This window comes from Triturus cristatus, chromosome 4_1 (assembly GCF_964204655.1).
Source record: "Triturus cristatus chromosome 4_1, aTriCri1.1, whole genome shotgun sequence".
In the NCBI taxonomy this organism is placed as follows: domain Eukaryota; kingdom Metazoa; phylum Chordata; class Amphibia; order Caudata; family Salamandridae; genus Triturus; species Triturus cristatus.
This window is the reverse complement of record NC_140585.1, coordinates 819987758-820007901: the sequence shown is the minus strand read 5'-3', so window position 1 is coordinate 820007901 and position 20144 is coordinate 819987758. Positions and strand designations below refer to the sequence as shown.

Sequence of the window (20144 nt, the reverse complement as noted above, 5' to 3'; positions counted from 1 at the left end):
CCACAAACCTCTTTGGGAGGAAGATTGAAATCAATCAACTGTAGCCACTCAATCTCCATAAATAGAGGTTTAGCTTGTGCTGGCTCTGGTGCAGAATCAGGACTTGCAGCTATGCCAAGCGGTTCTCCAGAAGAGGAAGCTGAATTAGAAGACAGATGCTCATTGCCAGAAGTTCCTGGTATCACATTCTCCTTACCCAGTCCGGGCCACTAGGATGACTTGGTCCCCGTCTTTCCTGATCTTTTTCAGTACTCTGGGTTTGAGAGGTAAGGGCAAAATGGTATATCGGAGTCCCAATCACCAATGCGGGTGAAGGGTTTCTCCTAGGGATGTTACCTTCAGAACTCCAATGCACAAAAGGTTTGACAATGTGGTGGCAAACAGATCGAGCCAGAGTTCTACCTACTGCCGGAAGATGCCCTGTGTCACCTCCACTTGTAGCTGCCATTTGTGATCCGCTAGGCAACGTCAGCTGAGATTGTCAGCCCTTAAGATCCCTCCAAGTGTTGGGCGATTAGGGAGATGTCCTGAGCGATCAGCCACTTCCAGAGACGTAACTCCTCTGGGCACAGCACCCGTGACCTCACCCACCCTGTTTGTTGCAGTTTTGCATGGCAGTCGTGCTGTTGGCAAGAACCAATACCTGCTCCTCCTTGCTGGTCGGGTGGAACTCCTTCAGTGCCAAGCTAATTGCTCACAACTAAAGCAAGCTGATGTGAAATCGTGCTTCTGCTGAGTCCCCTGATCTCCACTCCTCCTGAATGACATCCCCAACACAGCAACGATGCATCAGAGTTGTAACCATTACCTCTGGGTGGGGTAGGGAGAGGGGTCTGCCATCAGTCCAATTGTGGTCAAGCAGCCACCACTGCAGATCTTTCGCAGTTTCCTTTGACACTAGTATGGACTTGGACAAGTCCCCTTGGTGCTGAGCTACTGAGACTTCAGCTCTCACTGCAGCACACATGTGCCACCAGGTGTGGTCACCAAGCAGGATGCAGGAGGCCAAGAGTTCCAAAAGTCATGGAGACCTAGGTCAAGGGTTGAAGCATCTGGATTATATCTTGGCATCAATTAGGGAGTGGGATGGCTTAGAGGAACCCTTTATCCAGGATGGCTCCAATGAAGGGGAGCCTCTGTGAAGGAGTCAGGTGTGACTGTAGCACATTGATGGAAAAGCCCAACAATGTCAACAGGGTTCAAGTGGCTTGTATACGTTTGGGCGACGATACTCTGAAAAGTGGGATGTTGCAATAGAAATTCTGGACCTACAGGAGAAGGCCTGTTTATTCACTGTAGGGCAAGATCCTGGTTTTGACAAGGTGATCTCCAGAACATCAGAGGTGCACTCCAGAACATCAGTTAAAGCCTCATTACAGGGAAGCAGAGGCTCCTGAGTAGATGAGGCTGGGTTAAGGACCTCTGTCGGGCGAGTAGTCTTGAATTCTTGTGCTGGCAGAACGAGGTCAAGTGTCTCTGCCGCCCTCCGGATTACGCTGGAGAAGGAGGAGGACTATTCATTAGCCATAGTGGGATTAGGTGAGGCAAGGCCGTTGCCTGGGGAGGTGTCTAGGCCACTGGCTTCCTGGAGATCATCAACATTATTGCCCACCTGATATTGATTAACATCACCATCAAAATGGTCTCCTAAATCGTAACGTGGGATATAGTCCAGTTCACAGTGGGCGTATTGTCTAGGTCTGGGCAGTGGTGTCTGGTTCTTTGAATTAGGCAATATAATCTACTCCTCTTCCAGCATCAGTGAAATCGGGACCAGGTTAGACTCACACAGCAATGGCACCAAACATGGCGATTTGCAAGATGCCAAATGCAGGGCTGTGGATGGCGTCAGGCCCAGATTCAACAGAACCGAAGAATGAGATAGCCTGAAGGGGAGGTCAAGGGTTGCAGTCTGCGGCCAGGATGGATCTGTTGATGGTAGACTGACTGTAAACCCACTTGGTTGGGCCCGGCCCAAAGACGATCCAAAGTGATCCGGTGTGGCACCGAAAACATGGTCCATGGCCACCTTCAGCTACCGGAGCTGCTTTGGCATTGTAGCCCATTTGGTGTGAAGCCCACTCAGTATTGGGATCGGTTCTGTGGGGGAGGTGGGGGACAATTCCATGGCCCAGAGGTGCCTGGGGCACTGCCTGGCTTCCAGCGACGAGAAGAATGAGACCCATGTTTTGATTTCTTATGATTCTTGCGGGAATTCCTCGACTACCCTGAGCATGTGATCTCGATGATAAGTGGTCACAGGAGCGCATCTGCCTCCCTGACTTCTACCAGGGCCACAGTGTTTGACTTTAATGAAGGGGTCTTTTTCAGCCTCCAGAGTTCAGCAACGGCAAGTTTGGCCTCACAGTAGCTGATGGTCTTCTTGTTCGAGATGAGAAGCCATAAACATACATTGTGGTTGTCCGTTAAATCCTTTAGTCTTAGGGGGTGACATTGTCTGCACACTTTAAGAAAATCTGAGGGAACGATATTGGTCAGGAGCAGCAGGATTCGAATAAGCTCTGGATCCACGTCTGCAGGTTCACAAAGAATGTAACTGACATAAGGGCAGGTGTAGCCGATATGCATATGCCACATGCCGACACGCAAGGAACAGCAAGTTTCCAGATCTAGTATGATACCAGGGGAAATTCACCAGGTGACGATTCTGCAGTTCTAAGTCTCTTGCAGGAATAATAACACAGAAAGTAAGGAACTCAATCTTTTCATGCATACTTCTTTCTTCAGATTTTTTCCCTTTTGAATCGTACGGCAAATATGCAACACCGGAGACAGTGCATAAGGACAGCGTGAGACCAAACAGAAAGGGCTTGGATGCCCTCAGGAGGCTCATTTTGACAAGGGCACAGCAGACCTTGATGCAGAGGACAGTCCAGCAGCAAACTGTTCTGTTATTTTTCTCTCTGTACTTACAGGAACCAGCACTCCCCAGGAAAAGTTTGCACTAATTTGAAAGCCACGACTTGTGTCACTATAAAAAGAGCTCTTTGAAGGTCCAGACAATGTAGCCTTTACTCCTACTTGGGGAGATTAGAAGATGGGCAGAATGCCAACAGGGTGATCCAATGGCCACATGAAAGGGAGCGACTACTTTTGAATGGAAGGAAGTCTTCACCCACAGGACCTGCTTGCCTGGGAAAAATTAAGTGAAGCCTGAACTGACAATACCTGTGGCTCAACAACATGCCAAGCAGATATAATGGTGATCAAAAAGACAGAGGTCAGAGACTGCAGACTTGTGGGTCAATTAAACAGGAGTTCAAAAGGCAAACACATCAGGAAAATGAACAGTAAACGAAGGTCTCTTTGTGACGCAACAAATAGGGAAGGGAGAAACAAATGGGTCAATACGATCAGAAAGGCAGATCAAAGGAACACAGATTGCTCTATTCAGTCTCCATGCATGAAGGTGAAGGCCCTAGATAATCCTTTGTAGACCCTGCTGACTCCAAGTGAAATAGGAGGACCATTTTGAGCGTAAACTGAAGAGGAGGGCGCAGGTACAAGTGGTGCAGATCGGAGTCCCACATCCTCTGCAGCTACTCCAGCACTATTGAGATCATCTACGTACTGAAGCATCTTCATCAGACTTGAGGTATCAGAGTGATGGGAAGATATTTTGAGTGGAGATGAAAAGGGTAGCCAAGAATTCCTGGCAGAGAAAAGAGCAGGCTGTGCGTGTTCTCATGAGAACAAACAGTTTCAACGGAGGGATACTCATGAGGATGAAGATGGACAGAGTTGATGATAGCTGAAGACGCCATTGGCAAGATGGTGCTGACGGAGATCATCCACTCGCCCTTTTGGGTAGTTGCCTCCATGATCAAGGGACACAAGCTCACACCATCCTGCCTGCTGGCACACCCCATTGTGGGTGTGTTGTTCTTGAAGACCTGACCTAAGCAGTCAAAGATCAACTGCAACTAAATCCTTGAAGTCCAGGCGTATCATACAGAGCTCGGGCAGGATTACATCAGACTTTTACTCTGAGGGAGATCAAATACCTCTTCCCTCCAAAGGCTCACGATTACCACCCAACCCAATAGAGGAAGCATCAGTCACCAGCTGGTGAAGGACAGAAAGGGTGATCCAGCAGCCACCATTGCAGATCCAGCATTGTCTCTGGGAAAATCCAGATGTCCTTTAAGACTCTCCAATAATGGACCCGCTGGAGTGCATGCATGCATGTGCCACAAAGTGTGAGGTTTCAGCAAAATGCATGAGGTGAGCAGGCCCAAAAAGTGCGGGACTGTCAGGATTGGAAAAAGCACTACATTCTAAAACATCAGAACTATACACTGCAACTCCCAACATGATGAGGAGGCAGGAAACAACTGAGGGAGATAGTGTCAAGGTCTGCCCTAATGGAGGTGACATTGTTAAGGTGAAGGGGCAACAAAGGGAGGTTGATGGACACCCTTAGTCAAAATGCAGGGATATCATGACCTGCTGGTGGTTCCACAATAGTCGTAGTGAGCCTGCATCCAAAAGTAAGTTTGAGGCACAGGAATACTCTGAACCCTAACCTACAAAGGTGTGCTGCAAAAACAGGCATCACCTTTGTGAAAACACTAGGTGCAGATGTGAACTTAAATGGCATAAGGACTGCGAATTATTAGAGGGCGGAACCCACCAGTAAAAGCAGGTACCTTCTGTTCAACCGCGGATCGGTATATGAAGGTGCCCTGCAAGACAAGGGGTGCCATGCAACCTTCAACCTCCAAAGCTAAGAAGCTGTGCCTGAGACAGCATCTTGAACTTCTCCTTGCAGAGGATTGCGATCAGAAGTATAAGGTCCAGAATTGTGTAGAGGAACTGTCTTTCTTGTGAATGAGAAAATTATGTGAATAGCAGCCATGCCCTACCTTAATTTCTTGAACCAACAGCATGACACCCTTGTCCAAAAGTGCAAATGCCAGCAATGCAGGACAAGGTGTAGGAAGGGACGGGGAATGGGGAGCAAGTCCAGGAAGGGTCTAGCAAGTCCTGGAAAGCTGCATGTGGTCCCTCGCGGGCAGAAAAAAGTATTTTATCATGGGTTGGTGGGCCAGGGGTGGGGGGAATAAGGCTGTCACCCACAACAGCCTATGGTACCACCACTCCCCCTGTAAGAGTTCATTTGGTAGCAATAAAGGCTGAAATGGCTGATGCTGCTAAAAGAGCAGACCTCATGAAAATTCTAAACTTTATAAACAGGGACATAGCAGGAGATTAATACCCATGGGTGTAGACAATGCGTCGTATCGGTGCCCGGATAGAAGAGTCATTGGGTTCTAGGGTCGAAATGTGTTCATTAATAGCACATTGACTTCTTTTTTGAATGATGAAGTTGAGGGGTTCAGCAAACAGTTTCTTTATACGAAGAAACGCTTGACCAATTTTTAGACAGTCAAGGAACAATACTTGTGATCCTTGTATAGCTGGAAAAATATAGTGCCTCTTCTTGTTATAATAAAAACAACAACAAAAAATTATACAAATGGCAAGCACCAACATACAGATCAAAAATTAAGAAATGAAGACCACACAATACTCAAAGTTTGTTTTTGTGGAGATGTTGGAAGCGGACCTTGTGTTTTGAGTGACCAAGACAAACAGGCTACTTCAGGACCACAGTGGACGATGGGAACTATAGGGGGTGGGAGGGGCGGGGGGGGGGGTGTTTGAAGGCATTTTTGGGACACAAAGTGACAAGGCGGAGTCCTGTGCGGTGATGTGGTTAAGGTGCAAGCAGGGCCAGGAGACATCAAAACCCTCACCCCCCCCCCCCCCACCCAAATAAAAGAAAGCAACAATGAAATGAGCTTTAAAAAATATTTGAATATGGATAGAAGGATTACAATGAAAGAAGGATACAAAATACAAGGATACTTCTTTTTAGGACACATTTTTCATAGAACATGGAGACACATGTAAAATTCAACATTCATGGGTCTGCCGTCACAAAGGGGGAATTTTTAAATATATTTGTATTTATATGGACCATGACTAAAGCCAGGGACACTATGAAAATAGCAGTTACAAGAAATCGCCTCACCGTGAAAAGTGAAGACCTTTCCAATTTGGAATGTTAAGCACATCTTCAAATAAAATTTCAGAAAAAAGTTTCTAATGTTATATTTTTCAACAATAAAATAGGAGTGTGTGATAGAAATTCAGCAAGCTAAAAACATAAGGAGTACTTCTGTTCAAAACATACCTTTTTGTCTGTGGCTTGAAGTTCCTCAAACACTTTTTCTAAGGTCCAGCTGAAAAACAATAAACTGTAATTGCAGCATACAGATACAGAACGTCTTCATACGCACAAGTCCCTGCACTGCAGTTATGTCTTAGTTCTACTGTAGTGTTGCTGCCCAGTTATTCAGCTACTTACTAAGTTACTTTCCTTCAATAACTGTTTTTCTGGTGGGTATTTTAACACAAATTCCTCGTTTTCTCAAATTTAGGTTCTATTCACTAAAATCAATAAAACATCATAAAACATTGATGAAAAGAAACAATTTTAATGGTCAATAGGTCTGGAATGGTAAGGGGACTGGGGCTAAAAAAAAATAAAAAAAATAATCAATGAAGAAAGTCTGATGCCTTTGGCAGTGTGGGAGTCGCAAAACAACTCAGAAAAGCAAGAATAGCTTAATTTATCAGCAGGGCACTCTGCAAGGCCTGGTGACTCAAGATGGTGCTGCACATGAGGAATGTGGTGCACCTATAACTGCCAATGCCTGGGGAAAGGAAAGATGGTGTGTCTACAAATAGGAACCCACCTGAATGGAATAATAAAGCAAAACAGTAATTCCTAAAGGGGGAAGTGTGAACCTCTACTTCCTTGGAACGAGTAATTTTAACCACCAAGCGACTAGCTCCATTTCTCAATTGGACAATTATATTTTAATTTCTTAACAAATAGAAAAAAAATTGCAATTTTATACTTAGATCAATTTATAAGTAATAAGGTGATCCCAAATGACGAAACGACGCAGTGCAAATGAAAATAATTGAATGCAAAGTGCATTCACTTACTGGATATCTACGAGGGTTAGCCACTACATCTCTGAGTAGGGAACGAGCAGAAGTGATAGATACTTAACACAAAGTATAAAATACCAGGGAAAATAATAGAGGACAGATTGATTCCTTTGTTGTGCAAGTTGGTTCACCCGGATCAAAGCAGGTGTATCGCTAGACAAAATACTCATGTCAACCCGAGGTATCTTTTTTCATGTCCTGGACAGGGCCCAAAGGAAGCACCAGCGGGTGGCGACTGCCTCCTTAGATGTTGAGAAAGTTTTCAATACCTTGCTTTAAGACAATCTACGGTATTTTGAAAAATGGGACTGATATCCTTAAATGAATTAAACTCTTATACGCCCAGCAGGTTGCTCGAATCACACAGTTCAGATTCATTCTTGTATTGGGGAACTGGGAGGGACACTACAGAGGTGTATCCTCTATCGCCACTGCAATTTGTGCTTGCCATGAAGTTGCTGGATTGCCTGAGGCGCAGCAGGGCACTGGACTGGGGAGTGCACTTTTCACACAATGTGCACAGGATTTTATTCTATGCTGACAACACCCTTCTGTGTCTGTATGATCCAGCTAGCAGTTTATCCGATATGAGCAAGTTGGAGAGATTTGTAAAGTCTGAAGACAAACTGGGATAAATCATGTCTTTTCCTATTCCAGGTGGTTGAACTCATTCAACTTACCAAACTTTTGCGTTTTTTTTAAATTGCAACAAGACACTTTTAAATACTTAGGTGTCCAGATTTACAATGATTAAATTAAGCTTATGGCAGGCAACATCAAGACATTCTCAACAACGTTAAAGCAAATGACTCCCTTCTGGTGCAGATTGCAGCTCTTCCCACTGGACAGAGTGGCAATAGCCAAGATGTTAATCCTACCCAGACTTTTATGCCATTTTATGGTGCTTCCATAATTATTAAAAAGGGTTTTCAAAGACCCAAATAGACTGCTGACTAGACTAATATGGGGCAGCACCCTGAAGCAGTTGTCCACTGAGAAAACTGTCTCAAAAGGGGTGGACTATGCACATCTAATTTTGAGGTTTACTACCTGGCAGCATAACTATTGTGGCCCACGAACTGAACAGATACAACCCTAGAACTCTAACATTTTAGGACTCATTACATAAACTGAGAAGTACTGCTGGGAAGTATATTTGCAGAATTAAGATGTGTGCATACTATATACCCCAGAGTTAACCCTATGATGTCTGCACAAGTGTAAAGAAGTGGTCGAATACATAAGAGGGCCTGGACATTGGCGGGGATCACATTGTTGGGAGATATATCTGGGGAGTAAGATTTGTAAACCCGAATCCATGAGGGAGAATTACAGTATGACTTCAAGGCATTTTATGACCATAATCCTGTGATGCAAGCAGCTCGACTGACATGGGGTGATGAGGACAGTGAAAACTCCACTCACCAGACTTCTGAAAAGGGGAGGCATACAGGCGTGAAGTGATGATGATACTTTCAGGGACTGCCCCAGTGTTTTGCCCAGACACCTCTAGGCTGAGGACGAAATGGGGTCGTAAACTGGGTAGACCATTCATCGACAGAGTAAATATTGGAATATACTAAGAAAGTGTCTAGAATCCCTAGGTTCAAATTTACTCAGTTGAACTGCCTGCATCAGGCTTATCTGACGCTGGGGAGACTGGCTTGCATGTACCTTGGCACGTCTGATCAATATCTTCGGTGCAGTTCCGCACAAGAAAACATTTTTTAAATGATGTGGGCATGCACCGAGATTCAATGTTTTGGAAAGAAATAATCACACTTTTGCAAGAGATGACTGAAAAGAGGATGAGCCCTGGTCCAGCAAAGATTCTGCTGGGGCATGCGCAGGAGTTGTGTAGATTTAGCCCAGATGACTGCCAAGAGGAATACCGCACTGGGGTGGAAGGCTAGCTCAAAAGATGTGAGTAAGTGAAATATGGCTGAAGCGATGGCACTCACAGGCCAGTGGCGTAGGGTTGGCAGAGACGGGGTTACAACTGATTGGGATTCTCCAGGTAGACATAGCACACAACAAATTATAATATTGCCCTCCTTGAGGGGTCACTAAAAATATATGAAGTTAATGTTTAGGAAGCTGGATTTCTGACAAACCATGCATAGATAAGTCAGTAGTATCTCCAGTTGGTAAAATTTTGTCAGACAGGGTTTAACTTATGTCTGGTGGAGCACATGTGCCGGAGAAGGTTTCCTTCGTTTTTGTTTAATTGCAAGCAGCATGTAGCCTAAGTACTTGTACTATACTGAGACGGGAAATATTTGTGCAATGATGGCTGATTGGAGTTGGGGGGAAGGGTATATCCTACAAAGTTGTTTTTCTGCGATTGCAATGAGCTCCGCCTTTATTTTGTGTCCTCATCTATGAATCTAGAAGTACATGTATTTATTTTGAAATGTTTTATATAGTGCAAATGCCCAAGGGCGTCTTGGCGCTGGGGTCTGCTAGAGAAACAAACACTGAGGCAAAAGCAAAAGCATATATAGGAGCAAGAAAACAACAAAGTCCTAAAATGTTTCCTGAAGCTAAGCAGGTTGGCTTGACCTTTCAGATGTGCCAGTAGTGTGTTCCAAAGATGGCACGCGTTGTGGACAGTATACATTGTATATCCCAGATTGTAGACACATAGTATTAAACTAGAGGTAAAAATGCTAAGCAAATGAACATCTGAATTAATCAGAAAGAGAACAGGCGTACACAGCATCAGATTTGACAGAATCGGTGTTTACAAATAGGGTAAATGACACTGTTAGCACACTGTTCCCTACACGAGAAGAGAAGTAAAAGAAAAGCTCAATAATGGCCTAAACTCTGCTCCGGATCTGCGTTGCAAGCGCAGAAAAAAAGGAACTGGAGTCAGTGTGTCGGCAAGGGAGTTATATAGACTCCTCCGACGTCACATCCGGAAAATGACATTGTTACGGAGTCGCTCTGCGCTCTCTGTGGGCGCGCAGGTGTACTGTGGGGGAAAAAGGTTTCCAGATGTAGTCTGGCGCCTGTGGAGGATTCAAAGTAAGGAATATGCGTCTTTGGAAGTCACGAGGTCGGTGACTCCTCCTTTGGATCGTATTGCGCATGGGCTTCGGCTCCATCCTCAGATTGTTTTTCGTCAACAGGGAAAGATGGAGTGAAGAAACCCATGTGTGTTGTATCTAAATAAGATAGACTGGAACAGGTACAGGTAGGCGGGTGGGCGTGTGTAGATCTGCAGCTCTACATGCCAAGAACAGATGCATACTGGTAAGTAGCATATTCCGTTCGAGGCATATCAGCTGCAGATTACACACTTTTGAATAGACTATATAGCAGTTCCCAACCTTAGCGGCGACCACCGGAATCTGTTGCAGTGGTTTGAAATAGTGTTTTTAGTACAGCCTGGCCTACACTAGCTTGTTGCTTGGTTTGCACATCTACACAGTAATGTTTAGTGAAAGTGTGCGGTGTTGACCATGTAGCTGCCTTGCAGAGATCATCTAATGGGATATTCCCTAGAAAAGCCATAGAAGCCCCTATCTTTCGTGTAGAATGGGCTTTAGGGGCAACGGATAGCGTTCGTTTTGCTTTGTGGTAGCAAATCTGGATGCATTTTACAATCCACCTAGCTATCCCTGATTTTGAGATGGGGTTGCCCTTGTGTGGTGGAGAGAAAGAGACAAACAGTTGTTTGGTCTTTCTGAAAGGTTGTGTTCTTTGGATATAGTAAAGTAAGGCTCGTTTGACATCTAGCGTGTGTAGAGCCCTTTCTGCAACAGTTTGAGGTTGCGAGAAAAATACCGGTTATTCTACAGATTGGTTTAGGTGAAAAGGGGAAATGACTTTAGGTAGGAATTTTGGGTTGGTACGGAGAACAACCTTGTTTTGGTGCATTTGAAGAAAAGGTTCTTGTATGGTAAGTGCTTGTTTCTCACTGACCCTTCTAAGGGAAGTGATGGCTGCAAGAAAAGCTGTTTTCCATGTGAGAAATTGCAGTTCGCATTTATGCAAAGATTCGAAGGGCGGCCCCATTAGCCTTGTGAGAAAGATATTTAAGTTCCACACAGGTGAGGGTGGTACTCTGGGGGGAATTATTCGTTTTAGGCCTTCCATGAAGGCTTTAATGGCAGGTACTCCGAAAAGTGATAGGTGCTGCCTGTTTTGTAGGTAAGCGGCAATTGCTGCGAGGTGTAGCCGAATGGAGGTATATGCTAGATTGCACCTTTGTAGATGGAGTAAGTAGCATATGATGTGTTGTATAGACACGTCTAGAGGATTGATTGTGTTGTTATGGCAATAAACAACAAATCTTTTCCACTTGGCAGCGTAGCAGGCTCTAGTGGTAGGGCGTCTAGCTTCTCTGATGACGTTCATACAGTTAGGGGGAAGGTTTAGGTATCAGAATTCTAGGATTTCAGGAGCCAGATCGCAAGGTTGAGCTGAGCTGGGTCCGGGTGCCTGATCTCTCCATGGTTCTGGGTTAGGAGGCATGGTGAGAGGTGTAGCTTTTGGTGTGGTACTACCGAGAGTTCCAGCAGCGTGGTGTACCACGGTTGTCTGGCCCATGTTGGAGATACTAGGATCAGTGTGAGGGAATGCTGTTGTAGCTTTCGCACCACTAATGGAATTAATGGGAGAGGTGGAAAAGCGTACGCAAATTTGTCTGACCAGTTCATCCATATCGCATTGCCTTTGGACAATGGGTGTGGATATCTGGCGGCGAAGCTTGGGCATTTTTTGTTATCGTGGGTGGCGAAGAGGTCTATCTGCGGATGCCCCCACATTTGAAAGAACAGATGAAGAACCTGCGGGTGAAGTTCCCACTCGTGGTTTTGCTGTGTCTGTCTGCTCAGCAGATCTGCCATGGTGTTTTGGACTCCTGGGAAATGTTGAGCTAGGAGAAAAATTGTGCGTGGAATTGCCCATCTCCATATGCTCTGTGCTAGTTGAGAGAGTTGTGGAGAGTGTGTGCCGCCTTGTTTTTTAATGCAATACATGGCCGTCATGTTGTCTGTGCGAATGAGGACTGCCTTGCCTAAAATCTGTCTCTGAAAGGATTTTAGGGCTAGAGAGATTGCTAGTAACTGCAGATGGTTGATATGGAGTAACTTTTGTTGCGGCGTCCATGTGCCCTGCACTGTGAGGTGTAATAGATGAGCTCCCCAGCCGGAGAGCGATGCGTCTGTTAGTATTATTTGTGAAACCGGGTCCAGGAACGGTCAACCTTTGGAAAGGTTTGTGGTGTTCCACCACTGCAGAGAGCGATGGGTGCGACCGTCTACCAACACCAGATCTGTCAGTTGCCCCTGGGCCTGGTTCCATTGGCGCGCTAAGCACTCTTGGAGTGGACACATCTGGAGTCTTGCGTGGAGCACTATGAAAATGCAAGAGGCCATCATCCCTATCAGTTGCATAAACACTCTTGCTGGAAGGGAGTGTTGAAGTATGAATCTTTGACGCAAAGCCTGAATGCGTGCAATCCTGGCCGGATTGGGGTAGGCTATAGCTTTTGAGGTGTCTATGGTGGCACCGAGGTATTGCTTTATATGGGATGGTGTTAGCTGGGACTTTTGGTGGTTCACCGTGAAGCCTAGTTGGTGAAGTAGTTGGATTGTAGTGGCGGTGTGGTGTACACATTGGTTGTAGGACGTGGCTTTTATAAGCCAGTCGTCCAAATATGGGAAGAAGTGAATGTGCTGTCTTCTGAGGTGTGCCGCCACTACCGCTAGGCACTTGGTGAATACCCTTGGTGCTGTTGTGACTCCGAATGGGAGCACCTTGAACTGGTAGTGTTGCCCGTCCACTACAAATCTGAGGTACTTTCTGTGAGCATGGTGTAGCGGAATGTGAAAGTATGCGTCTTTCAAGTCCAGTGTGGTGAGGAAGTCGTTCTGGGAGAGGAGCGGAAGCACCTGCTGAAGCGTTACCATGTGAAAATGGTCTGAATGTATGTATGTGTTTAGGGGCCGGAGATCTAGAATAGGTCGTAGAGTCTCGTCCCTTTTTGGTATTAGAAAATATAGGGAGTAGACCCCTAAATTTTGCTGATTGGCGGGAACTTGTTCTATTGACTGTTTTTGTAGGAGGGAGATTACCTCCTGTTTTAGTAATGTGGAATGTTCTTGTGACATTGGGCGTTGCCTGGGTGGAATGTTTGGGGGGGTAGATGTTAATTCCAGGCAGTATCCTGACCGAATAATTTGGGTCACCCATTTGTCGGAGGTGATGGTCTCCCAGACCTGAAGGAAATTTTGTAGACAGCCCCCGACTGCAGTGGGATGGTCTGGAGGGAGCGGGGGGGGGGGGGTGGTAGGCGGTGTGGCAGAGCTATAGCCGCCTCTTTGATAACCCCTTGTGAAGGTGGACTGAGTGGGGGATTTGTAGGAAGTGGACGCGCTATCTGAGGAGTAGCCTCTAGACGTACTCCGAAAGGAAGAGCGGCGAAAGGAGCGCCTAGGAGGGTGTGACTGCAGGGCTCCCATGGATTTCGCCGTATCAGTGTCCTTCTTCATTTTTTCGAGGGCCTCATCTACCTTTGGGCCGAATAGGTGTTCTTGGTCAAAGGGATGATTTAGGATGGAGGCCTGTACCTCTGGTTTGAAACCTGATACTCTCAGCCAAGCATTGCCAAGGAGAAGGACGCTAGTATTAATGGCCCTGGAGGTTGTGTCTGCTGCATCTAAGGCACAGCGTATGGAGGTGTTAGTTATTGTCTTACCCTCTTGAATTAATTCATTGGCCCTATTATTGTATCTTTGCGGGAGGTGGTGCATTATGGTTTGTAATTCATCATAATGTGCCCTATCGTATCTGGCCAATAGCGCTTGGGTGTTGGCGATACGCCATATATTGGCTGCCTGTGACGCAGTGGGCTTTCCGGACGCGTCCAGGAGCTTTGACTCTTTGTCAGGTGGTGGCGCTTCGCCTGACACCTGGGAATTTGACCTCTTTCGTGCAGTGGAAACCACTAGGGAATCTAGTGGCGCTGGCCCTTTGATATAGGCAGGATCTGTGGGGGCAGCTTTGTACTTTTTCTCTATGCGTGGGTTAATGACCCTGGCCCTGACTGGGTCCTTAAAAACCTCTGGCGCACGTTTTACCACCCCCTTGAGCATAGGTAGTATGGAGGTAGACCTATGTGCGGTATCAAATGTGTCGAGGAGGAAATCCTCCTCCACTGGATCAGTGTGTAACTCTACCCCGTGATAATGTGCCGCCCTCTGAAGTAGGTGGTGGAAACCTAATGAGTCTTCCGGTGGAGATGGCCTGGAAGTGTAAAGGTCATCTTGTGGGACGTCTGGAATATCTGGGTAATTGTAGTTGTCCCATGGGTCTGGGGATCCTGTAGGGGTGGGGTCTTGGGGCACATCCACTGGATAGTGATATGGGTCCCCCTGATCATCATTGTCTGGAGACTGGGTCGGAGACCGATGAGGTGGGGGTGGAGAAGGCGGAGGTGGAGAGGGTGGAGGAGGTGGAGGAGGTGGGGAAGGTATTCTGAAAGGGGAGGTAGCAGAGTCCTTCCTCTTTGGAGGTGGAGGCGGAGCCGTTTTGTCCAAATGTCTCTTTTTGGAAGAGTGCCAAATGTCCAGTTTTTGGATCCTTGGTAAGAGTTTTTTGTAAGGGATCCGGTGTAAACAGTTCCTGTGACAATGTTTGGTCCGTCGGCGCCGAAGTCTTCGGGGCCGATGACTTTTTAAGCTTGTCCGTGCCGGTTTGCTTAGCACTGGGCTTGGGAACCTCCGATTTCTTGGTTGGTGCCGAGGTGGGCTTGGGCGTGGAAGTGTCGGTGCCGAGGTCCTTATGGGGTTTGGTCGGTACAGAAGATGGCGTTGGTACCGAAGATGGCGTCGGTACCGAAGATGGCGTCGGTACGGAAGCGCTGGGTTTCGACACCGAAGACTACGGTGCGGAGCTCGGTGTCGAGGTAGAGGCCGGTTTTTTTTTCGGTGCCGAAGTGTGTTTCTCGGCACCGCTGGAAGGCTGGCTCGAGCCCGAGCCGCCGGAAGGCTTATGTGGCTTCTTCACCGGGCCCGAAGGTGGGGTGTGTGAAGCAGTGTCTCTGGTCTTGCCTAGGCCCGGAGGCGAAGGCGTGACAATGCCTTTTTGTGTGTCGCGCAGGTGTGGAGGGGGGGGTATATTACTCACGACCCTCTGCGCCGGGGTGATGTCCTCCACATCTGAGTCGTCAGCTTCGGAAGCACTGACGAGGTCCTCTTCGGTGCGCTGCTGTCCCGGATCTTCGACGTCGTCTCCGAAGATGTCGACTGGAACGGAGGTCGAGGAGTGTGCCATGTTTCGTCTGGCTCTTCGGTCCCGAATAGTCTTTTTCGATCTGAAAGACTTACAGGCCGGACAGTCTTGAGGCTCGTGTTCAGGGGAGAGGCAGAGGTTGCACACCTCATGAAGATCGGTGTGGGGGAATTTGGACCCACATCAAGGGCACTTCTTGAATGGAGTTCTTTCCATCAGCCGGGACCGGAGCTTGGGTAGGCCCGAAGGCCGCCGTCGACGACTGGAACCGAAGATTTGTCGATGAGAAGGTGATTGAGGAGATCGCGATCTAAACAATACCGCGATGTGAGTGAGGATTCCGCTTCGATCGCCGAACTGGCAATGTTCGGAACCGGAGCGCAGAGATTACATCCGAGCCCGATGGCGGAAAAAAACAATGAGGATGGAGCCGAAGCCCATGCGCAATACGATCCAAAGGAGGAGTCACCGACCTCGTGACTTCCAAAGACTTTCCAAGAGGAAAAACAAACTGCAAACATCCGGGCCCAACACCAGATGGCGATCTATGCAAAAGTGTGTACTCTGCAGCTCATATGCCTCGAACATATTTTTTCAGAAGCATGGATCAATGTATGTAACGTCCAATCTCTTTTTATATGTCATGCTTGGCATTCCTGCCACTAGTTTAGTTCTATTTTTCACCATTCTGGGAAATACAAGCTACATTTACTTTGATTGCCAATTTCCAAACGATCCCCTTCTTGGCAATTACCTGTACCTACTTTGATACCCAAGCTCACAAGGGTTATTTGATTGTACACCTTGTTTGATGTATCAATGAATCTATGCACTGTTTATACTGAAATTGTCCTATTCAATTTAGACGGAAATGGAACTAGGAGCTATGGATGTTCTGTAAAAACAATTAAAGAGCCATATTAAAAGACAGATTGTAATGGTAGGCAAGTAGATGAGTGATGTATTAAGGAAAACAGTACACACCTAACAAACACAATAATAGCTGAAAACAGAGAACTTCATGGGAAAGGGTCAAACAAATGATACTATGGTAGCAGGCCTAGAATATCAGATAAGGCTTTATTATTAAGTTATAACCTAAAACGGTACAGGTGAAGCATTGCTGAGGCAAAAAAAAGTCTATCGTGCAATCCCGGACCTGCAAAACAACTGCCCATGACTTTACCACAGAGAATAGCAGAGATAGTATATGACTTAAAGACTCTGGTGTAGGAAGATGGTTCTCTATATAATGTACCAAAATGAGTTGCACTGTGCAGAGTGTCCAGGTATCCCTTGTTAGTGTACAGGAGCTTGCTTTAACAATCCCAAGGTGCTCTATTTGTGGCAGTGTGGTCGAGCAGCTTAGGCTTATCAGAGGGGGAGTGTTAGGCATTTGTTGCATACACAGTCACACACTCAATAAGGAAAACCGACACTAATTTAAAAGAAATTACAGTTTTTTATATAAGACACCAAGATCTACGAGATTAGGCAAGTACTTTGAGTTAGCTATTTTCAGAAACACAGAAAATACAGCTGTCAGATTTGAGGCATGAGCCTCGAACGCAATATTATCCTGTTGGAGAAACATACACTGCATGGGGGTACTTGTAATCGAGTTACAGGGTTGTTATTCTGCATTTAAGGTAAGTAGGGACCAAAGTCCTTAGAACCACCATCAGTTATCTACCCTGGTGTGTCTGGGTGCAGAGGTGCTGGTCGCAAGAGTAGCCTCGAACACTATTGTTGAAGTCTATGGAGAGAACCTGTTACATAAAAATGTGGGAAGGGGGGACAAGTCCATAGAAACCTAAAGGGCGCTCGGTTCTTGAGGGTCTCTGGAGAAAGAGTGCACTGTTGGTTGGCTCGGGCTGTGGGGCTCGGGTGCAGAGGTGGTTTATCTGGCGAGTCGCTTGCGTTAGAGGCTCTCACTTTTGGGGCCGACCTGGAGATGGGAACAAAACAGTACAGCAGGAACACTCTTCATGATGGACTCTCTGGTGCTGACGTACAAGTCGGTAGGTCGGTCTTGGTGGACATTGAACAAGCCTTGCTTGCTGCAAAGGGTCCGGTACCCCAGGTATTGGTGTAGGGCTGCGGTTGAGGGTCCTGGTGTCTCCAAACTTGGTGGGGAGACGGATCTGACCTCCTGGAGCACGGTGACCTCCTTCTGGGCGGCTGCTGAGTCCGTGGACCTGGTGGTGAGCAGAGCAGTGAACTGGACGCTGTGGTCGGTGCTTGCAGGCAAGTGGCTTCTCCAATTCAAGGGAGATGCTGACGGGTTAGCTAAGTGCTAGCAGCCCTCCTCGACTTTTGGAGGATGCACAGCTGCAGGATGAGTAGAGTCTTTGCAATTGTCGAGACAGGAGCAGGCAGGCAGGGTTTGGCACTATGTCGACAGCTAGCCACAGTTCTTGCCAGGCTCCTCTTTGTTCTTTTTAGGTCAGGAGAACCTTTTTGCCTGGTGTCAGGGAGCACCTAAATACTCAATTTAGGGGTGTTAAAGGGAGTGTAGGGCCACTGACCCCTGGGGTTACTGCACCACTTCCTGTGGGGAGTGGGCATAACACTGTCCCATTTCACCACAATAAGGAGCCACATAGAAAAACAAAATGGGTTCCTTGGGACTTGAAAAGGGATGGATGATCAGGCAACTACAGAAATGCAGAGATGGTGGAAAGATAGCTTTTTAAGCTGCCCAAAGTCCTGCTGGGCAAGAGAAAAGGGGGGCAGAAAGGGGTTCAACCTGTTTATCTGTACACCATGCCACAAACTTGCCCTAACGTCAGGCATATTCAGTCTTGGTGGGGGGACATCTGGCAGTTCCAGACTTCGGATGGAAGGTCAAAAGCTGTCAACTGTTACTGCTCAATCAAAATGCATGAAGGCGGAGCGTTGACAGGTTTGGGTGGAAAATCCTTCCCTTCTGTTGCGACAGAAAATCCTCTCAAAGAGGCAGCCTGATCAGAGGATCAATGACCTTGCTTAGCACCTCGGGATACCAGACTCTCCGAGCCCAGTCTGTAGACACAATTATGACTTTAGCCCAGTTCCTGATCTTCTTGAGAACTCTGGGCAGGAATGGGATGGGCAGAAAGATGTACAGGAGACTTGAGCTCCACTCAAAACAAAAAGTGTCTCCAAGCGAAACTCCAGAGCGCAGAACTGCTGACAATGCGCATTCTTGGAGGTGGCGGACAACTCTAACCAAGTTTCTCCCCACTGCTGAAAAGAGACCTTGTACTACCTCTGGATGGAGACTCCATTTGTGGTACGCGTTCAGAGACCCAACCAGGTGTTGAATTACAGGAGAAATGCCCTGACGTTTCAGCCACATCCAGAGATGCAGGGCTTCTTGACAATGGGTCCACGACTCCACCCCGCCTTGTTTGTTGCAGTACCACATGGCACTGGTGTTGTTCGTGAACACCTGCACTAGCCTTCCCTTGATGGAGGGTAGAAAGGCTTTAAAGGCCAGTTGGATCATCCGGAGCTCCAGCAGGTTGGTATGGAGCCCGGATTCCGTGTGAGACCAGAGGCCGCTGATCTCCACATCTCCCAGGTGGCTGCTCAAGCCTAAGAGTGACAAATCTGTCACTACTGTTCGATCTGGTTGGGGATGGTAGAGGGTCTCTCGCTGACCCAATCGCGGTTAGTTAACCAACACTGCAGATCCTTTGCAGTGCCCTCCGAGATCTGAACCATGTCGGAGAGATTCCCCTGATGCTGCGCCCACTGGAACTTCAGGTTCTTCAGTAGAGCCTGCATATACCAGTGGGCATGTGTCACAAGCAGGATGCTGGAGACCATGAGCATCAGAGTCAGTCTCACCTAAATCCAGGATGTAGGCTGAAAAACCAGTAAACCAGTATCATAGCCGGAGTATCCTGGACCCACAGTTCAAGAGGATACGTCCGAAACTGCATTGTGCCCAGAACAGCTCTGATGAAAGGGAGCGTCTGAGAAGGGGCCAGGTGTGACTTTGGCATGTTGATAATGACCCCAAGCATGTACAGGAGTCCCACCGTAGTCTGGAGCCGACTGTCTAGGAAGAGCTATCCTTCAACAAGTAGTCGCCGAGATAGAGGAATACTGGCAGATGAGCTGCAACCAGCACCATCACCTTGGTGAACACCCTCGGAGAACTGGTAAGGCCAAAGGGGAGCACAGTGCACTGAAAGTGCTCGTGACCTATCATGAACCATAGGTAATGTCCGAGGACAGGCAGGATGGAAATGTGGAGTACGTGTCCTGCAGGTCCAATGACACCATTCGGTCTCCCAGGTACAGGGCTTGAGCGAGCATGATCAGTTTGAAGGACTCATTATTCAGGAAGAAATTGAGAAGGCACAGGTCTAAGATAGGACAAAGGCCTCCGTCCTTGATGGGCACCAGAAAGTAGCAGGTATAGCAACAATGAAATACTTCTGATAACTGCACCATCTCTCTGGCTCCCTTGGCCAAGAGAGCTGCCACTTCCCAGCAGAGTAAGGAGAGCTGGTCCCCCATCAGCCTGTCAGAAGTGGGTGGCATGAGTGGAGAGGGGTGGTCATGAAGGCGAGGGAGTAGCCCCTTCGGTCAATCTGGAGAACCCAGTGGTTATTTATGTTATTCATCTCCAGTGGTGCAGGTGATAGCATATTTTGTCGCCCACTGGTTTCCATGATGGTCGGACGGCAAACTAAAGGGGCTTGGAGGCTGCCGGGGTGGAAGGGGGTACGGGAGAGGGGGTGGTGGACAGGGCCGACCTCTGTCTGCCTGACTCACGGAGTCTTTGGGCGCAGCATGCTCTGCCATGCAGGGACTGGGAAGCTTGTGTGCCATGGTGGCTGGGCAGGTAGGGACGCAGC

The 20144-nt window shown here is 47.4% G+C and overlaps 1 protein-coding gene across 2 annotated transcripts in view; it reads right to left on the bottom strand.

Moving 5' to 3' along the window:
- NUP107 (nucleoporin 107) overlaps positions 1-20144 on the bottom strand; it is a 528088-nt gene that overhangs the window by 320573 nt on the left and 187371 nt on the right. For both annotated transcript variants that reach the window (XM_085653472.1, XM_085653473.1), the window contains exon 17: positions 6221-6269. In XM_085653472.1, coding sequence (XP_085509598.1) covers positions 6221-6269 — 49 coding nt within the window. The remainder of the gene's footprint in view (positions 1-6220; positions 6270-20144) is intronic.